The sequence below is a fragment of the Hyaena hyaena genome, unplaced genomic scaffold, assembly GCF_003009895.1.
Source record: "Hyaena hyaena isolate Hyena2069 unplaced genomic scaffold, ASM300989v1 scaffold_253, whole genome shotgun sequence".
Taxonomy (NCBI): domain Eukaryota; kingdom Metazoa; phylum Chordata; class Mammalia; order Carnivora; family Hyaenidae; genus Hyaena; species Hyaena hyaena.
The window spans coordinates 340175-360420 of record NW_024080887.1 but is presented as its reverse complement, the minus strand read 5'-3'; the positions used below and the strand labels follow the sequence as shown (position 1 = coordinate 360420).

The 20246-nt window shown below is 39.5% G+C and overlaps 1 protein-coding gene across 1 annotated transcript in view; it reads left to right on the top strand.

Annotated features, from left to right (window-relative positions):
• The window catches only part of EBF1 (EBF transcription factor 1), a 424741-nt gene that overhangs the window by 286875 nt on the left and 117620 nt on the right, over positions 1-20246 (top strand). Inside the window, exon 13 of the mRNA XM_039245352.1 lies at positions 10781-10922. Coding sequence (XP_039101283.1) covers positions 10781-10922 — 142 coding nt within the window. The remainder of the gene's footprint in view (positions 1-10780; positions 10923-20246) is intronic.

Sequence of the window (20246 nt, the reverse complement as noted above, 5' to 3'; positions counted from 1 at the left end):
TATTAGTTAGGATAATACTAGCTGCTATAATAAATAGAACAAAGAATATAATGGCTCATACATAACAGGTTATTTCTTGCTCACATAACGGTACAAGGCAGGTGTTCTTGGTTGGTAGACAGATCTTATACATGAAATGATTTGGGGACTGGAGCTTTTTTTGTTTTGTGTCTCTACTATTCTCTAGAACCTCTTTGTCTCCATCCATCCAGGTAAAGAGTAAAGAGTACATAGACTTCTTAAAAACCTGGTCTTAGAAATGACCCTTGTCACATCTGCCCATGTTCTATGGGCTAGAAGTCTGTCACACGACCATATATAACCCCAGAAAGACCTGCAAATATCTACTTGTACAACCCAAGGAAGAGAGGAAATGGATGTGTGGGTAACCATTACCATCTGCTGCTACAATGTATACAATTTAATAATTACAAATCATTAAAAATTTTCATTATTCAAATAAAGAGTATTAATAATATGAGAGAGAATATATGTGGAATGGGGGATAGAGACCTAATTTAAAGTGGTTGACCAGGGAAAACTTGTGAGGAGATGACATTTAAGATCAGAGCTAACAGATAAGGATAAACCATCTTGAGAAACACCAGAAGAATTTTCTGAGCAGAGAGGACAGCAAGCTCTAAATTCGTGCTTATTTCATGTTTATTGGAGGAGATAAACAACCTTCTTTCACTCATTAGTCATTTGGAGTGGGGGATGGGAAACCACCAGGAGAAACCACCAGGTTACTCATCCCAAATTCCCACCAAAAAATGTATTCTTTTAAAAGTGGTGACATGAGGAATGACAGTAAAAGGCAACTCTCTGTTTTTGTTTCTGTTTTTATTTTTTGTGAATTCTGTAAATTTTGGAGAATCCTTGTTATTTATTCAAAAGCCCACAGAGGCTCTGAATCAATATATTATAGGGTATGCTTAGAGGATTCTTAAAATACATGCCATACCTCTGCAGTTTCAGTCTGCTTTTAAAGGGACTTAAATAAAGAAAGAAATATTCGTATCCTTTTTATTTTTCTCCCACTGTCCCCCACCTCCTGTTTTATATTGTTTTGACAAATAGCACATCTTGCAATTAAATTCTTTACCAACAGAATCCTAGGGGCCCGAGCTGCAATCACTCTCCTCCTACAGAATAATTTCAAGATGCACCACACTGATTAATTATACTGAAAGCAGTTCTAATGATAGTTTCAGAATACAGGATTAATTCACATAACATGGTAAATACAAATGGTGGATTTTCAACCTGATATATTAAACCATTACAGCTTATTGGGCAAATATGTATCTTGGCATGAGCCTTATGCTGGGCCTTGGCAGAAAATATGCATCACTGAGAAGGAATCCTTATGAATGCATTTGATGAGTGGTGGCTCTGCACTTAGGGGAAATAAATTTCTACATTAAGTACAGCCGCTATTGAAGAAATGTAAAATACATTAAAGGATAGATGTTTAAAAGTGTTTGGTTTGATCAATGTTGCCAATGGATATTGGTTCTGAGGATGCTTATACTTATTGAGACTTACCAACAAAAGATAGTCGTACATTCTATCACTTTTTAAGTTGTAACTTACAGAGCTCTTAGTATGTGTGAGACCCTGTACAAGGTGTGTTGCATGGATAATCTTACTTATTTTTCCTCTGCTCCTTCCCTTGTTTACTTTGCTCCAAACAAGCACATTAGCTTTCCTTATTTTCCTTCATTTCTCTTTCTTGAATACACCAAACTCATTCCTGCCGCAGGATCTTTACACTTGCTATTCTAGCTTCCTACGAAATTCTTCTGCCACTTCATTGAATAGCTGGCTACTTGTTTTACTTAGATTTAAGCTAAAATGTCACATCCTCAAAGATGCCTTCCTTAATCGCCCAATCAAAAATAGATCTCACCTAGGTATCACTCCATCCCCATTTTATTTTCTTCTTGGAACTTTTCACATTCAGAAATTTGCTTTTATTGTTTACTTAGTTTTGGAAAAACCCCTTTCTGTCCCTGATAAGCATTAAGTACTTCGTTCATTGCTGCTTCTCTAGCACACAGAATAATGCCTGGAGTATAGTTGGCATATAACTTATTCTTATAATTGACTTATCTAAGATTACAAACTGGTAAGTGATGGAGTTGCAGTTCAGATTCAGTTCTGACCCTAGAATCTGAGCTGTTGATTAATATGCTATTTTCTTGCTCCCAGTTCCCATGTTCGTGTGTCATAGAGTCATTGGTAGAGAACACACACGGCAATTCTGTATGTTTTGGTTCACTGTTGCTTGAAATAACCAGTGAGAATGCATAAATGGAGAACACCTGTTAAATGCCAATGACACCATCAAGAGTCATCAAATGTATCCTGATCCACAGAGAGGGGAGCAAGGTTCAGGTCACTGATGAGCTTTTATGTGAGCACGTGTCACAGTTCGGGAGACAGAGTGGAGTTTAGTTTCCAAAGGTCCAAATTAGTTTAGTGTAAGTCTCTGAAGATTTAGAAGTGTCTGTTCTACTGTTCAAAGAGGAGATATTTTTGCCTTGAGCTTTAAAGAGTAGATTTAATTCAGTTACTCACTCCCATTCTCCCGCAGTTCTGCTCTGATACATCCTGTAGGTTCATGCGTCCTCCATAATTTTTAATGAGTTATTTGGGATCTTTCAACCAGATAGAAACTAGCAATCAGGCAGGTTTCAGAAATGATCTCATTCGGTATCAGTCAAGGATATTTTAAAGGACAGAGTTAATGAAGACCTAACTCCTAACTGCTGCAGACCATTTTTCTGTATATAATACTTAAAGTGTAGTCAATCACACATACCCCAGAGATGTACACTGGAAGATACCAGCAGACTCAGGAGAGAAAGGACTTAGGCCAGGAGTTTGTAAGAGTCCAGAGGCTGTCATGGGTGAGAACTGGACCTGAGGTCTGAAAGTTTCCCTTCACGCTTGCCTCTGCTCTTAATTTGTCTTATGACCTTGAGCATGCTTTTAAACTTCTTGGGCCTCAGTTTTCCAAGCCTTAAAAAAGATGTGTTGGACAAATTTGCAGAGTCATAACTACTGAGAATTTCTTTTATCATTTTTTCCTATGAATCTTATGTGACAGACTCTTTTTCTTTTATCCTAATGGCATTTATTAAGAATCACACTCCGTTTTAAAATTATTTGAAGGCATGTGACTCCATCAATTCAGAGTTCTCTCACGGGCATGAGATAACCAGTGCTTCCACATGCACATGCTTTGATCCTATATTGACAAAGGAAAATTACTGAATGTATGCTATCTACTAATAGCATGCTATCTTCCTATAGGTGAATTTAGGATACCCTCTCTGCAGTGTTGTTCCTATTACTATATTTGAAAACTCTTAGTTGGAAGCTACTAGATTGGCTGATTTCTTGGTCCTTTTGACTCTAATATTTGAGGAATCTGTAAAGAGTGTTTCAGCAGACAAGTAGAGTAGAGATTGTGGGCTGTATAGAGTTGAGGGTAAAAGTTTGATGAGATAGACTTTATTTTGCAGAGAAGTTTTAGTTTTACGGAAAAAAACGAGGGAAAAGTATAGTGAGTTTCCAAAGACTCCTTCAATTTTTCTCCCCCATTTCCCCTATTATCATTATTATTTTTTAATGTTTATTTATTTCTGAGAGAGAGAGAGCGAGCACACATGGAGCATGCCCATATGCATGCATTCGAGTGGGAAAGGGTCAGAGAGAGAGAGAAAGAGAAAGGATCCAAAATGGGCTGTGCTGACAGCAAAGAACCCAGTGCCGGGCTTGAACCTGTGAACTGTGAGAACATGACCTGAGCTGAAGTCAGATATTTAACTGATGAGCCACCCAGGTGCCCCCCCCCCATTTCCCCTATTATTAATGTCTTTCATTAGTCTAATACTTTATTACAATTGATGTGCCATATTGATACATTATTGATAACATAGTATAAAATTTATAGTTTAAACTATTGTTAATTTTTACGTTATGTATTCTATGGGTTTGGAAAAATACATGATGTTATGTATCCGCCATTACAGTTTCACAATGATTTCACTGCCCTAAAAATCCCCTCTATGCTCCACTTATTCATCCCACCCTCCCCCCAAACTCCTGACAACCATTAATTTTTTTACTATCTCCATAGTTTTACCTTTTCCAGAATGTCATATAGTTGGAATCATATAATATATAGACTTTCCAGATTGGCTTCTTTCATTTAGCACTATGTATTTAAAATTCCATGTCTTTTCATGACTTGATAGCTCATTTCTTTTTATTGCTGTATAATATTCCTTTCTATGGATTACCAGTTTGTATATCCATTCACCTATAAAAGGATATCTTGATTAATGATGCCTTTTATTTAGTTGTATTTTTATTAACATAATTGTAGATTCACATGTAGATGTATGACATAATACAGAGTGATCCCATGTGTACCCTTTACCCAGTACCACAATAGTAATATTTTGCAAAACTATGGTACAATATTATATAGTACTATACAATATTCATATAGGATATGAACATTGACAAATCCACCACTTTATTCAAATTTCTCTAGTTTTACTTGCAGTCATTTGCATATGGATATGCTTTTCATTTTGTATAATTTTATCATGTAAGGTCTGTGGATCTATCACCACAGTAAAGATATTGGGCATTGTCATCTCTACAAGGATCATTTCTTGTATTATATTTTTGCTATATCAACCTTCCCTCTGTCCCTAACCCTTAGCAAGCACTAACCTATTCTCCATTTTTTAAACTTTTTAATTTCAGAATTGTGTTGTTATGGAATTATGCAGGGTATTCATTTTCTATGACCCCCATAACAAAATACCACAGACTTGGTGGTTTAAAAATGGATATTTATTTTCTCACAGTTCTGGATCTTGAAAGTCCAAGATCAAGGTGTCAGTGGGGTTGGTTTCCTCTGAGACCTTTGTCTTTGGCTTGTAGATAGCCACCTTCTTGCTGTGTTCTCACATGGTCTTTCCCCTTTGCCTGTGCACCCTGGTGTCTCTCTGTGTGACCAGATTTTCATCTTCTTAGGATGCTAGTCAGATGAAATTAGGGCCCACTCTAAGGGATTCATTTTAACTCAATCATTTCTTTACAGGCCCTGTCTCCAATACAGTCACATCGTGAGGTACCAGGGATTAGAAATTCAACATGTAAATTTTGAGGGGGTGTGGAGGGAAATAAGTTCTTAGTATTCAATATGTAATCTTTTGGTACTGGCTTTTATCACTCAGCATAATTCTCTGGAAATTCATCCAGGTGTATCAATACTTTATTTCTCTTTATTACTGAGTATTAGCCCATGGAATGTTGCTTAATGCCTTTCTATTCCATGTACTTGAAGCTCATGTATTAATGCTTTATTTTAGGGGTCCCAAATTAATACAGACATAGAATAAGTTAAACCAAGAGTTAAGAAAGCCATGTAACAAACCAACTTTATCACCAATTTCCTTACATTGGGTTACCATATATCAACTTTGAAAACCAAGAATTAAATTTTATAATCATTCAAAATTAATTTGTTTAAGCAGTTACCTTTTGGAGGGAGGTACTTGCTACTAAAATATTCTGAATTTAAGTATTGAAAATATTTATGATCTAATCTTTTCCTTGATTCCATATTTGTTTTGGATATGTTTAAAAATACAGATTTCAACTCTTTTTGTTGCTTTTGTTATAAATTCTTCTTCTACATGAACTGCTACTTTTGCTAATGTGAACTTCCACCCATGACTGGATTTTAGCTACTTTCATCTTTTTGAAAATCTGCTCATGAGACAGAGATGATGGTTCTTGAATCTTAGATAATTTGGTTGGAACATACAAGGTCTCCTGCCTGATATGAAGAAAACAGGGGCAGCCTGAAGAATGATAGCAGGAAATAACAATAACAAAACTCCCAGAGAACCTGTCATTCATGTGAAACTAGACTGAATTGATAAAATGTCTAAATTATAGATTATTTTCAAAGCAGTAAGATTTGGTTCAGTTTCAAGCCTAGAATATAACAAGCTAAGATGCCAATGGGTTCTAGAAAGTAAAATTATGTAAACCAGTAAAACTTGCAATTCACCCTAGGCCTAAATGATATAATTATATTTTGTGAGCACAAAGGTCTTTAAAATTGTATGATTTCATTGTTAGACTGATAAAGCAGTGAACATATTAGATATAGTTTCTGGATCCTTTTATTTAAGATAACAGTTTATATTGACTCCTCTTTAGGCTTTAGATGATCAGCCCAACACATTATCTTGAACTTTTTGTGGAGAATCACCAGCAAAGCAGCAACTATACTGCTACTACTACTAACATTTGTGGAATACTCACTATGAGCCAGGAGCCATGCTGGCCACTTTAAATACTGTAAGCCTCACTGAACCAGGTACTGTTATTATTATTTCTGCTGGAGAGGCAGGAACATTGTGGCTTATGGCTAAGTTAACCTGGCTAGAGTCACATTACCTAGGAAAGATTGGGAGTCCAGAAACATAAATTTTGTGTTGATTTTTTCCCCAATTCTAAATTGAGAGGGTAAAATTATTTTAAAAAAATAACAATCTTTAGGGATATCTAGTTCCAGTATAAAACATAGGAGATTCTGAGCCACTGAGGAGAGACCAGAAACTGAAAATGCTAATGTAAAATCTCTAAAGTCCATGGGTTCCTGCAGATTTCTCTTTCTGTCTCTTTCTCTGTCTTTAATCCTCTCATGCTGAGAGCTCTCACCTGGAGGGCTGGACCCAGATAGAAGGGACCATGGAACACCCTGGGGTTCATCAGTACATATATGGATTGCTGTATTAGAAGCCTATACCCTAAATAGAAAATTAATTCTAAAAAAATTAGTGATAAAAATATACTTGCACATAACCTTAAACATGTCCACTTAGACTAATACCTATTTTAGGGGATATAACTTGGACATCCTCACAAATAAATTGGAATAATTTATTTCAAAGCTATTCTACAGAAGCACTGCCCAATAGGGCATTCTGCAATGATGGAATTGATCTATATCTGTCCTTTTTTTTTTTTTTAAATGTTTTATTCATTTCTAGGAGAGAGAGAGAGAGAGAGAGAGAGAGGGAGGGTCAGAGGAGGGGGGGAGTCACAGACTGAAACAGACTCCAGGCTCTGAGCTGGCAGGCAGCACAGAGCCCGACGCGGGGCTCGAACCCACGAAACGCAAGATCATGACCTAAGCGAAAGTCGGACACTCAACCGACTAAGCCACCCAGGCGCCCCGATCTATATCTGTCCTGCCCAAAAGTAGTCTCTAGCCATGTGTGGCTACTAACCACTTGAAAGGTGGCTATGGAGACTCAGAAACAATGGAATTTAAATTTTTACTTAATTAGCTTAAATTTAAATAGCTACATGTGTAGTTACTGTACTGGAAAGTACAATTCTAAAATGGAAAGACTTAATTGTAACAGATACCATAAAAATTTAAGTATACTATTTCTTACATTCTCTTCATCTCTTTCCCTAGGTAGGAGAGTGAGGAAGGGGTTAGAGAGGGAAGTGTTGAGTCCAAATGTAAAATCATTTTCCATGTTTACCTGTCCCAAATTCAAGCTGTGTTTTGTTGACAAAATTTGGGAAGGTTGAAGATTTGGCAGGTCTGTCTGTCCCCTTTCCTGCATGAATGTGTCAGCACCTCATTAATCTTGAGTTAAACTGTAAAGGCCTTTCCCTCCCACTATAGGCCTATTTTTAAAGGACACTTCAGTGCCCCCCTTGCATCTCACAGTTAGATTTTTAAAAATTTACAAGTTGTTCTATGGATTAATTTCAGTTTATGTTTTATTTAAAGATTTCTTAATCATTTACAAATTGGAATGAGAGATATTATTTTGGGGAGTTAACATGTATTGTCAAGAGTTTGAGGAACATATTACATGTTTATTTTCCAGAAATTAAAAGCATGAGGATTCTGTTTTATCCTTCTCCAATTTTAATTGAAATTTCAGTGAAATGATTCTGTTATACATGTGGTCTTGGTGATCTTTCTTTTGCAAGGAAAAAAAACCACATTGAGTGTGGTTGTTGTTGTTGTTTTTTTTTTTTAACTTAACCGTTTTTGTCATTTTTGTTCAATGTAAGAATTAGATGACAACATCTTTAAACGATACTGAATATTTTAAGCCTAAGCCTGTAGCATTTTGTCTTACAGGTGCATGGTGAATTGTCATTGCTTTTTTTTTTTTTTTTTCCCTCTTAAGACAGACGTCTAGAATAACAACTTTCTGTATTTCCTGACACTGGAAACAGATACCGTTTAGGATTCCTTTTATAGTTTCTTCAGCTAACGACTCCAGTGACCACTCAATTGTGGTCTCGTAGTAAATCAAAAATTCTTTGAAAGACCCAGCTCTGTTATATAATTGTAAATGTCCCACCTCCCTAACTAAAAAGAAGAGTGAGTTTCTGTTGCCTTAAATAATATGGACTCTGCATTAGCACATAATACTTTATGAAAATAAAAGAATAGACCATTTTCTTCTCTTTCTCCTCCTCCTTTTAAACTACCCTACCATTGATGAGGCATACACATAATCTTCAGGCTGTGTCAGATCTGGTTGGTCAATCATGAAGAAAGAGAAAAACCACTTTGCAAACTGCTGCTTCAAGTGCTCTGAGTTCTCCCATGAATGACTTGCCCTAGTTGGAATTTGGGTTTTCACAATGACTGAGGCCAATACCCTGAGTCCCGGAATGGACTCCCAATTGTTTACTCTGTATTTTAATAAAATGGAATTAAAAAATAAAATCAGGGGAAGATCCAGGTCTGGCAAGGCATCAAGAAGAGGACCCTGAGAGAGGGCCCCGTGGGAGGACCACCCCCAGAAGCCCTGCCCTGCAGTCGTCCCTGGGAGGCCCCTGGGTGGGATGACCACGTGCGTGTTGTTTCCTGACTTCCGCATCCCAGTCAGAAAGACACTAGGGGCTTGACTTAAGGAGTAGGGCCTCGAGTCTACAGAAGGGAGGGAGAGGAAGAAAAAATGAGCAAAAGCTAATAACCAGGTTAAGTCAAATCAGACCAACTCCAACCAACACCCCAATACCATTGGGAGCAGTGTGTTCACAGCCTGCAGTTCATTGCCATGTTTGAGGCCGCGAGCAGGGGACTCTGCCATGTTTTGCCCAGATGCATTTAGGTCAAAGACTCCGACAGTGGAACTTTCAAGTATGGCTGACGTTGGTGGGAGGGGGTGGCTCCTGAGGGGGGCACTGGGCCAGGCAGGGCAGACAATGTGCAGGCTTAGGCCAAGACCCAGCGTCTTGCCCTCTGCTCAACTCACGGAGTGAAACAGCAGCCTTGCATCAAGACTCTAGAAGTCGGCGAAAAGGCTTGCTCAGAAACTGGGGCCTCAGTATGTGCCAATCCTTGTAAAGCGTTTCACCTCTTCAGAGGCTAATGCCTCTCAAAACCAAGAACAATTAAAGCAAGAGTCTTTCCAAGCAACTGGGGAATTGAGCAAAATAAATCAGAAATCCTCAGCCTCGGCTCTGGAGGTTCGCCTCATTATGAGAGCAGATCTATTAGCCCTCTTGCCTTTGTCTTTCATTTCTCAAGTGAGGTGATTCTAATTAAATTAATCTGCATGTCAATCTATCGGTGATCAATCAAAGAGCCTGAGGTCCCCCCTATGCTGCAGGGTGCTTGCGGCTGACAGGGGCTGATAATGGAGGAAGAAATAAACTGTCGAGGAAAGTTAATTAGTCAACATAATAGGTGGATTAAACAGGAGCTGGCTGATTGCTGTTTCCCATGTCAAAGCATGAGGTGGGAGCTGAAGCTGCAATTACAGACAATTATTATATTTGGTTGTAAGAGGTCGCATGAATAAACATATCTCTGTGGGTTTCAGTTTTAATCCTCTTCCCCATTTAATATAAGGAGAAGTGTAGGTCATTTCTTCTCATTGTTTTAGTCAAAGTTCTCTGAGAAAACACCTTTGCCTGTGTCCCTTCTGGCAAACTGGGTTCAGAGTCAGTTATGAGATGGCCAGGGTACCTGAATTATATCTTGGGCCAATGGCACCATTTCTTTTTCTTGTTTTGTTTTGTTTTGTTTGTTTGTTTTTGGCTTTGAAATACAGGTTTAACCCCCTTCATTAGCAGGGATCTTTTGGGGAAGGATAGTGCTGGTGGTGGTGATGGGGGTGAGGATGGGGGTAGGTGGGGAAGGAAGTTTGGTCTGATTAATCGAAGTAATGTGGGAAGAAAAAGTACAAGAAACACCAGAAAGACACCGGGTGAGAAAACTGCATCCCAGCTCTCACTGAACCCTCTCTTTTTCATTTCTCTATCCTCTTAACCTTGACGCGGTGGGGGGGAAATATTTTAAAGATTCAAAAGATTTTTATTTGCATGATCAACTGTGATATCTGCTTCAGTGTCTAAACTGAAGGGTAATTTAGGTGAAACACAACCACCGTTGTGTAAAAAAATATGCTAATAAAGATCCTCTTGTTAAAATTATGGTTAACAGTGTACCTTCTGCTGTATAACTATAAACTGTGCAATTTTACTTAAAACTGCATCAAAAGCGTTCCATGCCAAAGACCCACTCATCAATAGCTCCTCTTGTTAGACTTGTACAGCATAAGCACCAGTTATTATGTGAAATAGCTATGCAATTTTCTTCAGCTCCCAGCTGTTATTTATTTAACTTGAGTTTATTACCCTCCATGCTTTTATATTAAAATGTTCATCCATTTCTCTCTTCTGTCTCCAGGTCGTGGTGTCTACGACAGTCAATGTGGATGGCCATGTCCTGGCAGTCTCTGATAACATGTTTGTCCATAATAACTCTAAGCATGGGCGGAGGGCTCGGAGGCTTGACCCCTCGGAAGGTACGCCCTCTTATCTGGAACATGGTAGGCAAATCATTTTCATTGGTTGGCATTGCTACTTTAACTGTGAATCTATTTGGTTTCTTTCTTCCAACTCCACCACACTTTCTACTCTGTTTGGAATTTTAAATGTTCTATTGAACATTATTGATACAAAGTATTTAGACACAGGAAGATATCTTGGAGGCCCAGCCTTTCTTGTTGCACATCTCTCTACCCTGGAAGTGGATGATGCATCTTTCCTTCAGGTTGAGAGAGAGAGGGAGACCTGGACCCCTGCTTTATTTACAGCTCCCACTTGACTGAAAAGTAAAGGAAGGCCAAAGTAGGGTAATACACATTCTAATACATTTTGGGTTTATAACTGACTTTGTTGTTTAATGAACTCCATCATCTTTACAATCCTACTGGTGTACCTCTGTAACTTCATTTTAAATTTCATTTGGAGATAATGTCCAAAATCTAGGTCAGAGGCATTCTCTGAATTTGAAGTCCAAACTAAATGTCCTTCCTGTGCCTTGTGCCCAATCTTTCCCTCATCAGCACATATAAAAAACTGCTTTCTGTAGGTGGACTTTGTTGAGGAGAAATCACATTTGTCTTGAATTTATGGCTCATCAGTGGTAACTTTGAGAGGACTGGAGGAAGCTAGATAAAGATTTGAATCAAGGAAAGTGAATACCACTCAAATGAACCGTGGGCTAGATTGAATATACATCTGAATGATTCTGTACTACATGTATATGTAATGTATTCATTCTTCTATCTGCCCATCCATCCACAGATCCATACATCTACTCATCTACTCCTCCATCTATTTATCAATCTATCCGTCATCTATCTACTCATTCACCTTTCATCCATCCATCTGTCCATCCATCCATCCATTCATCCATCCATCCATCTGTCCATCCATCCATCCATTCATCCATCCATCCATCTGCCCATCTGTCCATCCATTTATTCATCCATCTATCCATCCTCCATCCACCCATTTATCTATTCATCTTTCATCCATCCATCTAACTATCCATCCAGGAAACAATTATTGAGACTATACACAGTATCAAACACCATGCTATATTTTCTCTTATCTTCAAATTAAACTCTAAACCCATTTCTCCACTTCACTTTCTAGTTTGCTAGGTCAGCAGGATTCTTTTAAAAACACTACTGCACAAATTACCACCTGATTGTCTGATTTTTTCCAAGGGCCGTGAGCTGTCCCTGATATAATTCATAAGGCAGAAAACTCCCTTCCCTGCCAGCATTCTAACTTAATAAACGTACCACTATCATTATTTTTGCCTGTTTTTTTTCCTGCAGTTAAGGAATACACAAACTGTACTTTTTATTAATTAGCCAGATGTAACACTCTTAGAAGGGATTCTTCACCACATCCAGTTTTACAGTCTTTTTAAAGTAAACTATCATCTTTCAAAAGCTGCTTCTTTATGGTTTCATTAGTGCTGAGATGGATGGATATTACTTTTTTGCAGTAGACCATTTGAAACACCTGCTCATGATTACATTCCTAGTTCCATCCTTGTACTTGAAATTATTCTGATCCTCACTTTACAGCAATGTTGCCTTTTTAATACCCTTGGAGTCACTTAAGGGATTGTATTACTAGAAGTATTTAGAGGAAAGGAAGAGGAAAAAACAGGTAAATACTCACTGGGCACAATTTGGAGAGCAGTGACTTAAAAACTGATGTCTTAATTTTGACAGTGGCTGGTTAGTTACAATGGTTACTGCCCTGTCCAAGGACAGACTTGACTGTCACTTTGAAATCTACCAGTCATGGGTTCACAGTTTCAAAATGTGCTCCAAATGCAGACTATACCCAGCCCCCATTCCTGGCCTTGGGAAGTCAGTGACAGACCACATGACACCAGGCAAATCATCCCTCCACTTAAAAAAAAAACAAAAACAACTCCATACAAACCAACAGAAACAACCTGCTAGAAAGGACACTTCTAGAACATGGAGGTCAGGAACATTATTTTGCATTATGATGTGGAAGAAAGAATCTTGATGTAGGAGCCAGGAAACCTAAATTCCATGTTTAGTTTTACCTCTGACCTTATGTGACCTTGGACAGGTCACCTTACTTTTGGGGATCTTTAGTTTTCTTCTTGGTAAAATGAAGGTGATGATCTGTAGGGGTAAAAAAAAATGTGTGCCTTCAGTGGGGGCAGGTCATGTACATAGGGGAAGTGGGCTGGGTGGAGACTGCAGAAGAAAGGCAAGCACATGCTCTGTTGTCCCACAGACAGTTGTGGCCAAGGGGACTGAGGGCCCAGTAGGGCCAGATGTTCTAGTGTGGCAAGAACAAAAACTCCTAAGTTTTAATTGTTGGTAACTAATTATAAAATTTTAAACCTAGAAGGGAAGAAGGGGGACATGTCACTTAGGAGGAATATAGCCATAGGCTAAGAGTTTGAGATCTCTAGACCAAAATGTCTCTAAGCTTCCTCCCAGCTCAAATATTCTTGCTTCTAGATATACATATTAATATTTCAATTGGAATATCACATTATTCTAAGTTTTAAAGGCAATATTTTATTCCTCTGCTCCAATTTACCAGTCTATAAGTGGCCATGTTATTATTAACATATTGCTCAAGAAAATGATGACATTTCACTTGTTCATAAATGGTTAACCAGCAGTGGGGGTGTGGATATGTCCTATCTTCAGCTAGGTGGCCTAGCTCTTACCAAAGCCTTACTTTATTCCTCTCCAGAAGAATAAAAGCATAGATACCTTGAGGTTCCTTGTAATGACAGTAACATGGAAATCTCCTTCTCTGCAGAATGAATCAAGCAACCACACATAACCACCCCCTCATTTAGACACTTCAAGCTGATACATAAATATCTACTCAGCAAAGGATAACTATTGGGCTCTTTCACTGGGGATGTGTGGGAGTGGACTTAAATGAAATGCATGTTGATTTGGGGGTATGGTAATACTTTATCTTACCATTGAAAAATCCCGTTTGAAACTGTCCCATTTCAGACTTCCAGAACCAAACCCCTACTCCTTGGCCGCTCCATTCCTCCATCCCCACCTCAGACAGCCGCTGCATGGTGAGACTGCTAGCTATTTTCACCTCTTAGGTGACCTGTAGGAGCCTTCATTTTTCCTCATTGTGGGCTTTTTACCATCTCATTTACAGGTAGCCTGAATTATTTTGAGCAACTCTGCACATCTCTATTTATAACCTGCTTGTCAGACAGTTGGAGGAAAGTTCCCTTTCGTAGCTCATGTTTCTGTGTATACGTAGAAATAGAGACCATGCTTTACATTCATGCAGTCTTCCCTGTGTGACCCGTGGACTTCCAAACCTCCCTGCTCAAATAACTGCCCCTGGATTTCAGTAGGAGAGTTGACAAAGGCAAATTTATTTCACAGAATCTTGCTTGGTCCAAAGAGGGTGAATCCTGGCACACCGTAGCTCATGGTAATTGCTCTCCCTCATTTTTTTCTTCATTCATAAATACTGAGATTTTCCTTGGCTGAATATTTATGGGAGAATTTAGGCTTGGGAGTTTTCATCTTTAAGCAGTAGCTTTAAGGAAGATATATGCTGTGGAGAAAGGTAGCGTCAGAAGCTGACTACTCTCAGAGTTTCAATTTTTGAAAAAGCGTAGACTTGGGGCCAAAGATGCAGAATTATTGCCCCCCATGGTAATATACAACCTTACCTGTCTGCCCTGTCTTCCCTTCACTTGGGCAAATTCTTGGGGACTGTATGCCAGGGATCTTTTTTTTTTTTTTATTTTTTTTTTTTAAATTTTATTTCTAGGAGAGAGAGAGAGAGAGAGACAGCTTGACCAGGGGAGGGTCAGAGAGAGAGGGAGGCACAGACTCTGAAATAGGCTCCAGGTTCTGAGCTGGCAGTCAGCACAGAGCCCGACGCGGGGCTCGAACCATGAACCGCGAGATCATGACCTAAGCGAAAGTCGGACGCTTAACCGACTAAGCCACCCAGGCGCCCCTGTATGCCAGGGATCTTTAAAGGCTTGGGGAGTGTTGATATTGTCATTATTATTCTCTCGAGTTTCAGGTTGTGTTTACTTGAATTTAAGGCCAATTGTGGCATCAGTTTCTCTAATCTTTCCCCCTGTGGCAAAATGTGGTGCCCTCACAAAGCTATAGTGCAGGGACCCTGTCAGCTTGCATGCGCTAACACTTTATTATCTAATGATCTAATATGCAACAAGGCAAAGTGCCGGTGCTCATCATTCTGACATAGAATGCCGGGAGAAGTGACTAAATTACTTTATGTACCATTAGCGCTAGCAGCTATGGTGAACTCACAGGCAGCATTTATGCAAATGCCTGTGAATACACTCTAGTGGCTTTGTCAGAAAGCCTTCTGACAAGCAGTTTAAATGCTCATTTTTTTTAGGGGACATTTTTTTTTTTATTTTGGCATGCATGTGTTTTTATCCCTTCCTTCCTCCCTTCTCCTTCTCTTTATTCTCTGCCCTTCTTTGGATGATTGGAGGACATGTCTTCTCTGTGATCACTGGGAAATCTGGGCAGGTCAGAGAGGGCTCAGCTGGTCATCAGTAGACACCCTTTCTGGTTTTGAGGCCCCAACTGGTGTTTTGCATATTTAGGTCCTTTTTAAAAAATCAGTATGAATTTGTATAGCTATCATGTGTATTTGAAAAATCAGTAAACCTATTAATCAAGAGTTTTTAGAAGGTGAATATTTTAATGTTAATGAGTTCTAACCTGAAGGCCTACTTAGTCTCCTGGCTCAAATATAGATGTTTTTAAATACCCATGCTTTTTAAAATTGCAAAACAATTGAAATTTAGTTTTTGTAGGCATGAGATACAAATGAATTAAATTTCCCTTCAAAGTAATTATACAGATAAAGACGTGAAGTATAAATGTGCCAGGACCCCAACATAAAACAGACCTAAACAAAAGTAGAGTTTGGTCAAACTAAAAACACGATGCAGAATAGAAAGTGGTAATAAAATCACTGGGGCCGTTAGAGAAGTAGAATCAGATTTTCCCCACCACCAGTTAGTTCTGACCTCTCCATTGTAGTTTCCCCTTCCAGCTGTCCCTGACAATATGGTGTTATTCTTGCTCTTTAGCATTTGACCTTCTTTAATCCTTTTGCTCCAGACAGAAGCAGTTTTTGCTTCTGTCGCTTGCCCCTGGGTATCCAACCCCATTGACTCCTTGTGCCCAGCTGCACTTAAATTTGTTGTTTTATGGACATGTGGAGAAAGATGATTCAGGCTTAGGAAGATTACTCCAAATTGAGAGACAGCATGGAGCTTCCAATAGAAAGGAGAGGCCCCCTCTTCTCCCTTCTGTGTAATGAGGCCCTAAGAAGTGGCTAGTAAATATCAGCTGGATCTAGCAGAGGGAGGATCGGGCTGAGGGAAGAGCTAGATTCTGGACCTGGCTCTGCCATGAACTAGCTGTGAGACTCTGGGTATGTTACTTACTTGGCTTCTGTGGCCTCCATTTGGTATGTATTCAATGAGAACAGGGTTGGGTCATCTCTAGACCTTTTAGCATGCACAATTTTTTGGTTCTCTGGACTGAAACCGTTGACACATGCCTCTCCTTGTCTGGAGGTGCTTTTGGAGAAGGAGGACTTCAGGAGAACAAAGAAATCCACTGGCTGTTTCCAGGATAGCCCTTTATTTGGATCTCCAGCCAAGGAATAAAGTCTCAGCTTACTGAGACTTCAAATCATTCCTCCCTCCATTCATTCATTCTAAGAATCCAGTACGTGCCAGACACCAAGCTGAGATGTAGAAGCACAAGGCAGATACAGGCCCCGTTGTCACAGAATTTATAATGTAAACAGAGAAGAAAGATATTTAAAAAAATTTACAACCAGCTCATGAGAGTTATGCATAAAAGGGGGACCATAACAGGAGTGGGAAGGAGTGAGGTATCAGAGAAGCTTCTTTGGGGAAATCACATTTTTGCCAAAACCTAAAAGCTGAGTATGTTTTCACCAAGTAAAAGGGACAGAAACAAATCTCCAGGAGGAGGGGACAGCGTGTGCAAAAGCTAGTTTGCTTAGGTGAATTCAGGGAACCCAGAGGAGACTGGGATGACTCCTGTTGCACCCGTCACTGGGTGGATGGCAGGAGATGAGGCCGAGGTGGCTGCTGAGAGCCAGATTATGCAGGCCCACATGAGACACTCAGGCCGTGGTCTTTGGCAGTTGTGAAATGGGGTGGGGGGCCAAGCAGGGCTTTGATGAACTCATTTTCAATTACATGGACTCCTAGTGTGTCATGAAAGCCCAGGGCAAGATCACTCCGAGTTGCTTATAACTTTGCTCTTCCCTGCCGGCCCTCGGAAGCTCACCAGGGAGCTGGCTGTGCCTGGGAGCTGTCCCCCTGATCACTCCTCATTTTATCAATAGTGCAAGTGTTCAAAATAGGAAGAAAGTCAAACATTTTGAGAGTTCTTTTTCCAGATGGTTTTGGCTTATCGATTTGCTTTTTGCATAAGTGGCTTAGAAAGAGTTTACCTATTGACTTCTGTTGAACTTACAGAGGCTTTTTTAAGGCCTAAAGAGAATGGAAGGCTGCTGTGTTGCTTGGCTATGAAATGTATATTATTTGTCTAACCCCAACAAACTAAAATTGAATGAGTGAAAATAAACTAAACAATGAAGAGAATACATTCCATCCCAAATTTCACTTTTCGTCTCCCACTATGGTCAATGGGTGAGTGACAGCTCATGCCAAGTGAAGGGCCGTTGGCATATGAAAGGTCATCCAATACATCCTCTCATTTTCCAGGTAAGGAAACTGAGACTTAGGAAGGGGATGTAATCTCACATTCACATAGGTAGTTTGTGTCAAAATCCATTTAGTGCTCTTTGCCCACAGTATGCTGGCAGGCAAGTGTGAATTCAGGGGGAGCACAGCTTTATGGTCACTGGGTTACACAAGATATTGGAGGACTTGGGGTCCACTCCTGATGCTTTTACAGTTCAGGTTGGCATCGGCTTGCAGAGGTCTCTCTGGGATTCTGAAGATTGGAAGGAATGTCTGTAACACCTCTCTAGCTTCCTGACAGAAATGCACTTTCAAAACATGAGGGACAAGGATGAAAGATGCAGGCAGAGCTTTACACTTAGACAGTGGCCCTTCATATAATTGGTTTTGGCTCAGAACTCCAGCCAGATCCACTTAGGGAAGAGCATTTTGGTGGAGGGTCCAGGTTACCATAGACAAATACTGATGTCATGCTTTGTTACTTAGAGTGGCATATTACATCTTATCAATTGATTTTTCTACTTTAAAAAGAAAGACAGGGGGAGGGACAAACATCAGGGCTAAGAATATCCAGATGTGTCATAGAATAGAGCTCACAGACCCCAGATTTTCAAGCATCAAATCAGTCCCTTTTCTTTGAGCAGTGGGGAAGTAGCCTTTTGTCTTCCCTTACATTAAAAAATTACATGGCAAGAAGTCAAGATAATGAATAAAGATGTAAGTGGAGACTGATTTTCAGTGTATATTCAGAGCCATCCATGAAGTGGGTAACGCCTGAAACCCTAACATTGGGGACTTGATAGCCAGCAAGCTCAGGGTCAGGCAGACGGAAGCATGTCCAGGAGCTACAGGTCACTGCTAAGCAGATGATCTGTGTTATCCGTATTTGAATCTGACACTACCCGTGGCACTAATGGAAAGGAGAAATAGTGCTGAGACTTTGCTACCCTGCTTAGTGGTGACCAGGCCAAGTGGTAATGTGTAGTATCATTATTACTGCTATTGTTATTTTAGGGTTATTATCAGCTAACATTTATGGAACATTTACTCTGTGCCAGTACTGTGGTAATTATTTGACATATCAAGTCCTCCAACAATGGATGAACTATAACAATTAGTATTTCCATTTTATAGATGAGAAAACTAGGGTTTAGAGAGAGTCAATAACTTACCCAATGCCACAAAACTAATTAGAACTGGACCTGAGATGCGACCCCTGGTCTACCTAACCACATAGCTCTGTGTAATAATAGTACTAAGAATAATGACAATAACCCTCAGTGAGCCTTTACTACGCCTGGCACATAATGCTATAGGCACCCCTCGTAAAGATGAGGAAACTGAGATTAAAGAGAGGTTAAGTTACTTGCCCAGAGTTGCACAGCAAATAAATCATATATCTAGGGTTCAAACCTAGAAAGCCTGACTTTGGAGTCTGTACTTTCAACTACTTGCTCTGTACATTATGCTAAAATTCCTTCCATCTCTTATTCCACTGTTCTTACTTCTTCTTAGTAAAAGGAAGGCAATTATGCTGGTATCTTAAACAGACCTTTCAAAAGTTAACTCAGAGCATATCTTTTTTTTTTTAAATATTTTTATTTATTTCTAGGAGAGAAAGACAGCGTGAGTAGGGGAGGGTCAGAGAGAGAGGGGGTCACAGACTGAAACAGGCTCCAGGCTCCGAGCTGGCAGTCAGCACAGAGCCCGACGTGGGGCTCGAACCCACGAACCGCGAGATCATGACCTAAGCGAAAGTCGGACGCTCAACCAACTAAGCCACCCAGGCGCCCCTATCTTTTTTTTTTTTTTTTTAATGGCATACTGTGTATGTTTACATTATGGCTTATTTTCATTCAGTAATAACCTATTTTTCCCGGTTATGCCACATTCTGCTACTCAAATAAAAAATGCTTATTTTATTTGATGACTAGTATGTTTTCTGTGGTGCTGGCAAGATAAGAAGGGGGCTGGTAATATTTTATTTATTTGTAAGGATGTTCTAACTCATCTCTGTAGAAATCATTTGTTGACCATATGGGCTCCCTGGCATGTATACAAGGTGGAGAAAAAGGAGACCAGGGCAATACTGTGAGACTGTGAATTAAAAGGCTGTTGGGTTACTAACAGTCTCCTTCTGAGGGGACTGAAGGGCTACTAAACCTCATGCTGCAAGTAACATGGGAACCTGATACAGATTTGGGGAGGCTATTTTCTTATATGAATTTCGTGACAATCCCATCAACTTTGGGAGACTTCCAGTATTTGGTATTTTGAATGACCTAATAAATGAGTGAGCCACGCCTAACTTATTTTAATAAGCACAAAATGTAGGGAAGAGCATGGTGGGAGGTAGGGAGTGGTGCTTTCTGCTTATATTTTGGACTAGAATGACAGAACTTTTTTAAACCTAATTTTTTATCTTATATTTAGTTACAAAATCATCATACTTCCAGTTGTGCTTATTTGCATAATTGATTGTTCCAAACTAAAGGCCTCTTTCTACTTAATGATATCAGAGGATTCAAGGGGTATGTACATGCAAATGAAAGCTTCTGTGACCTGT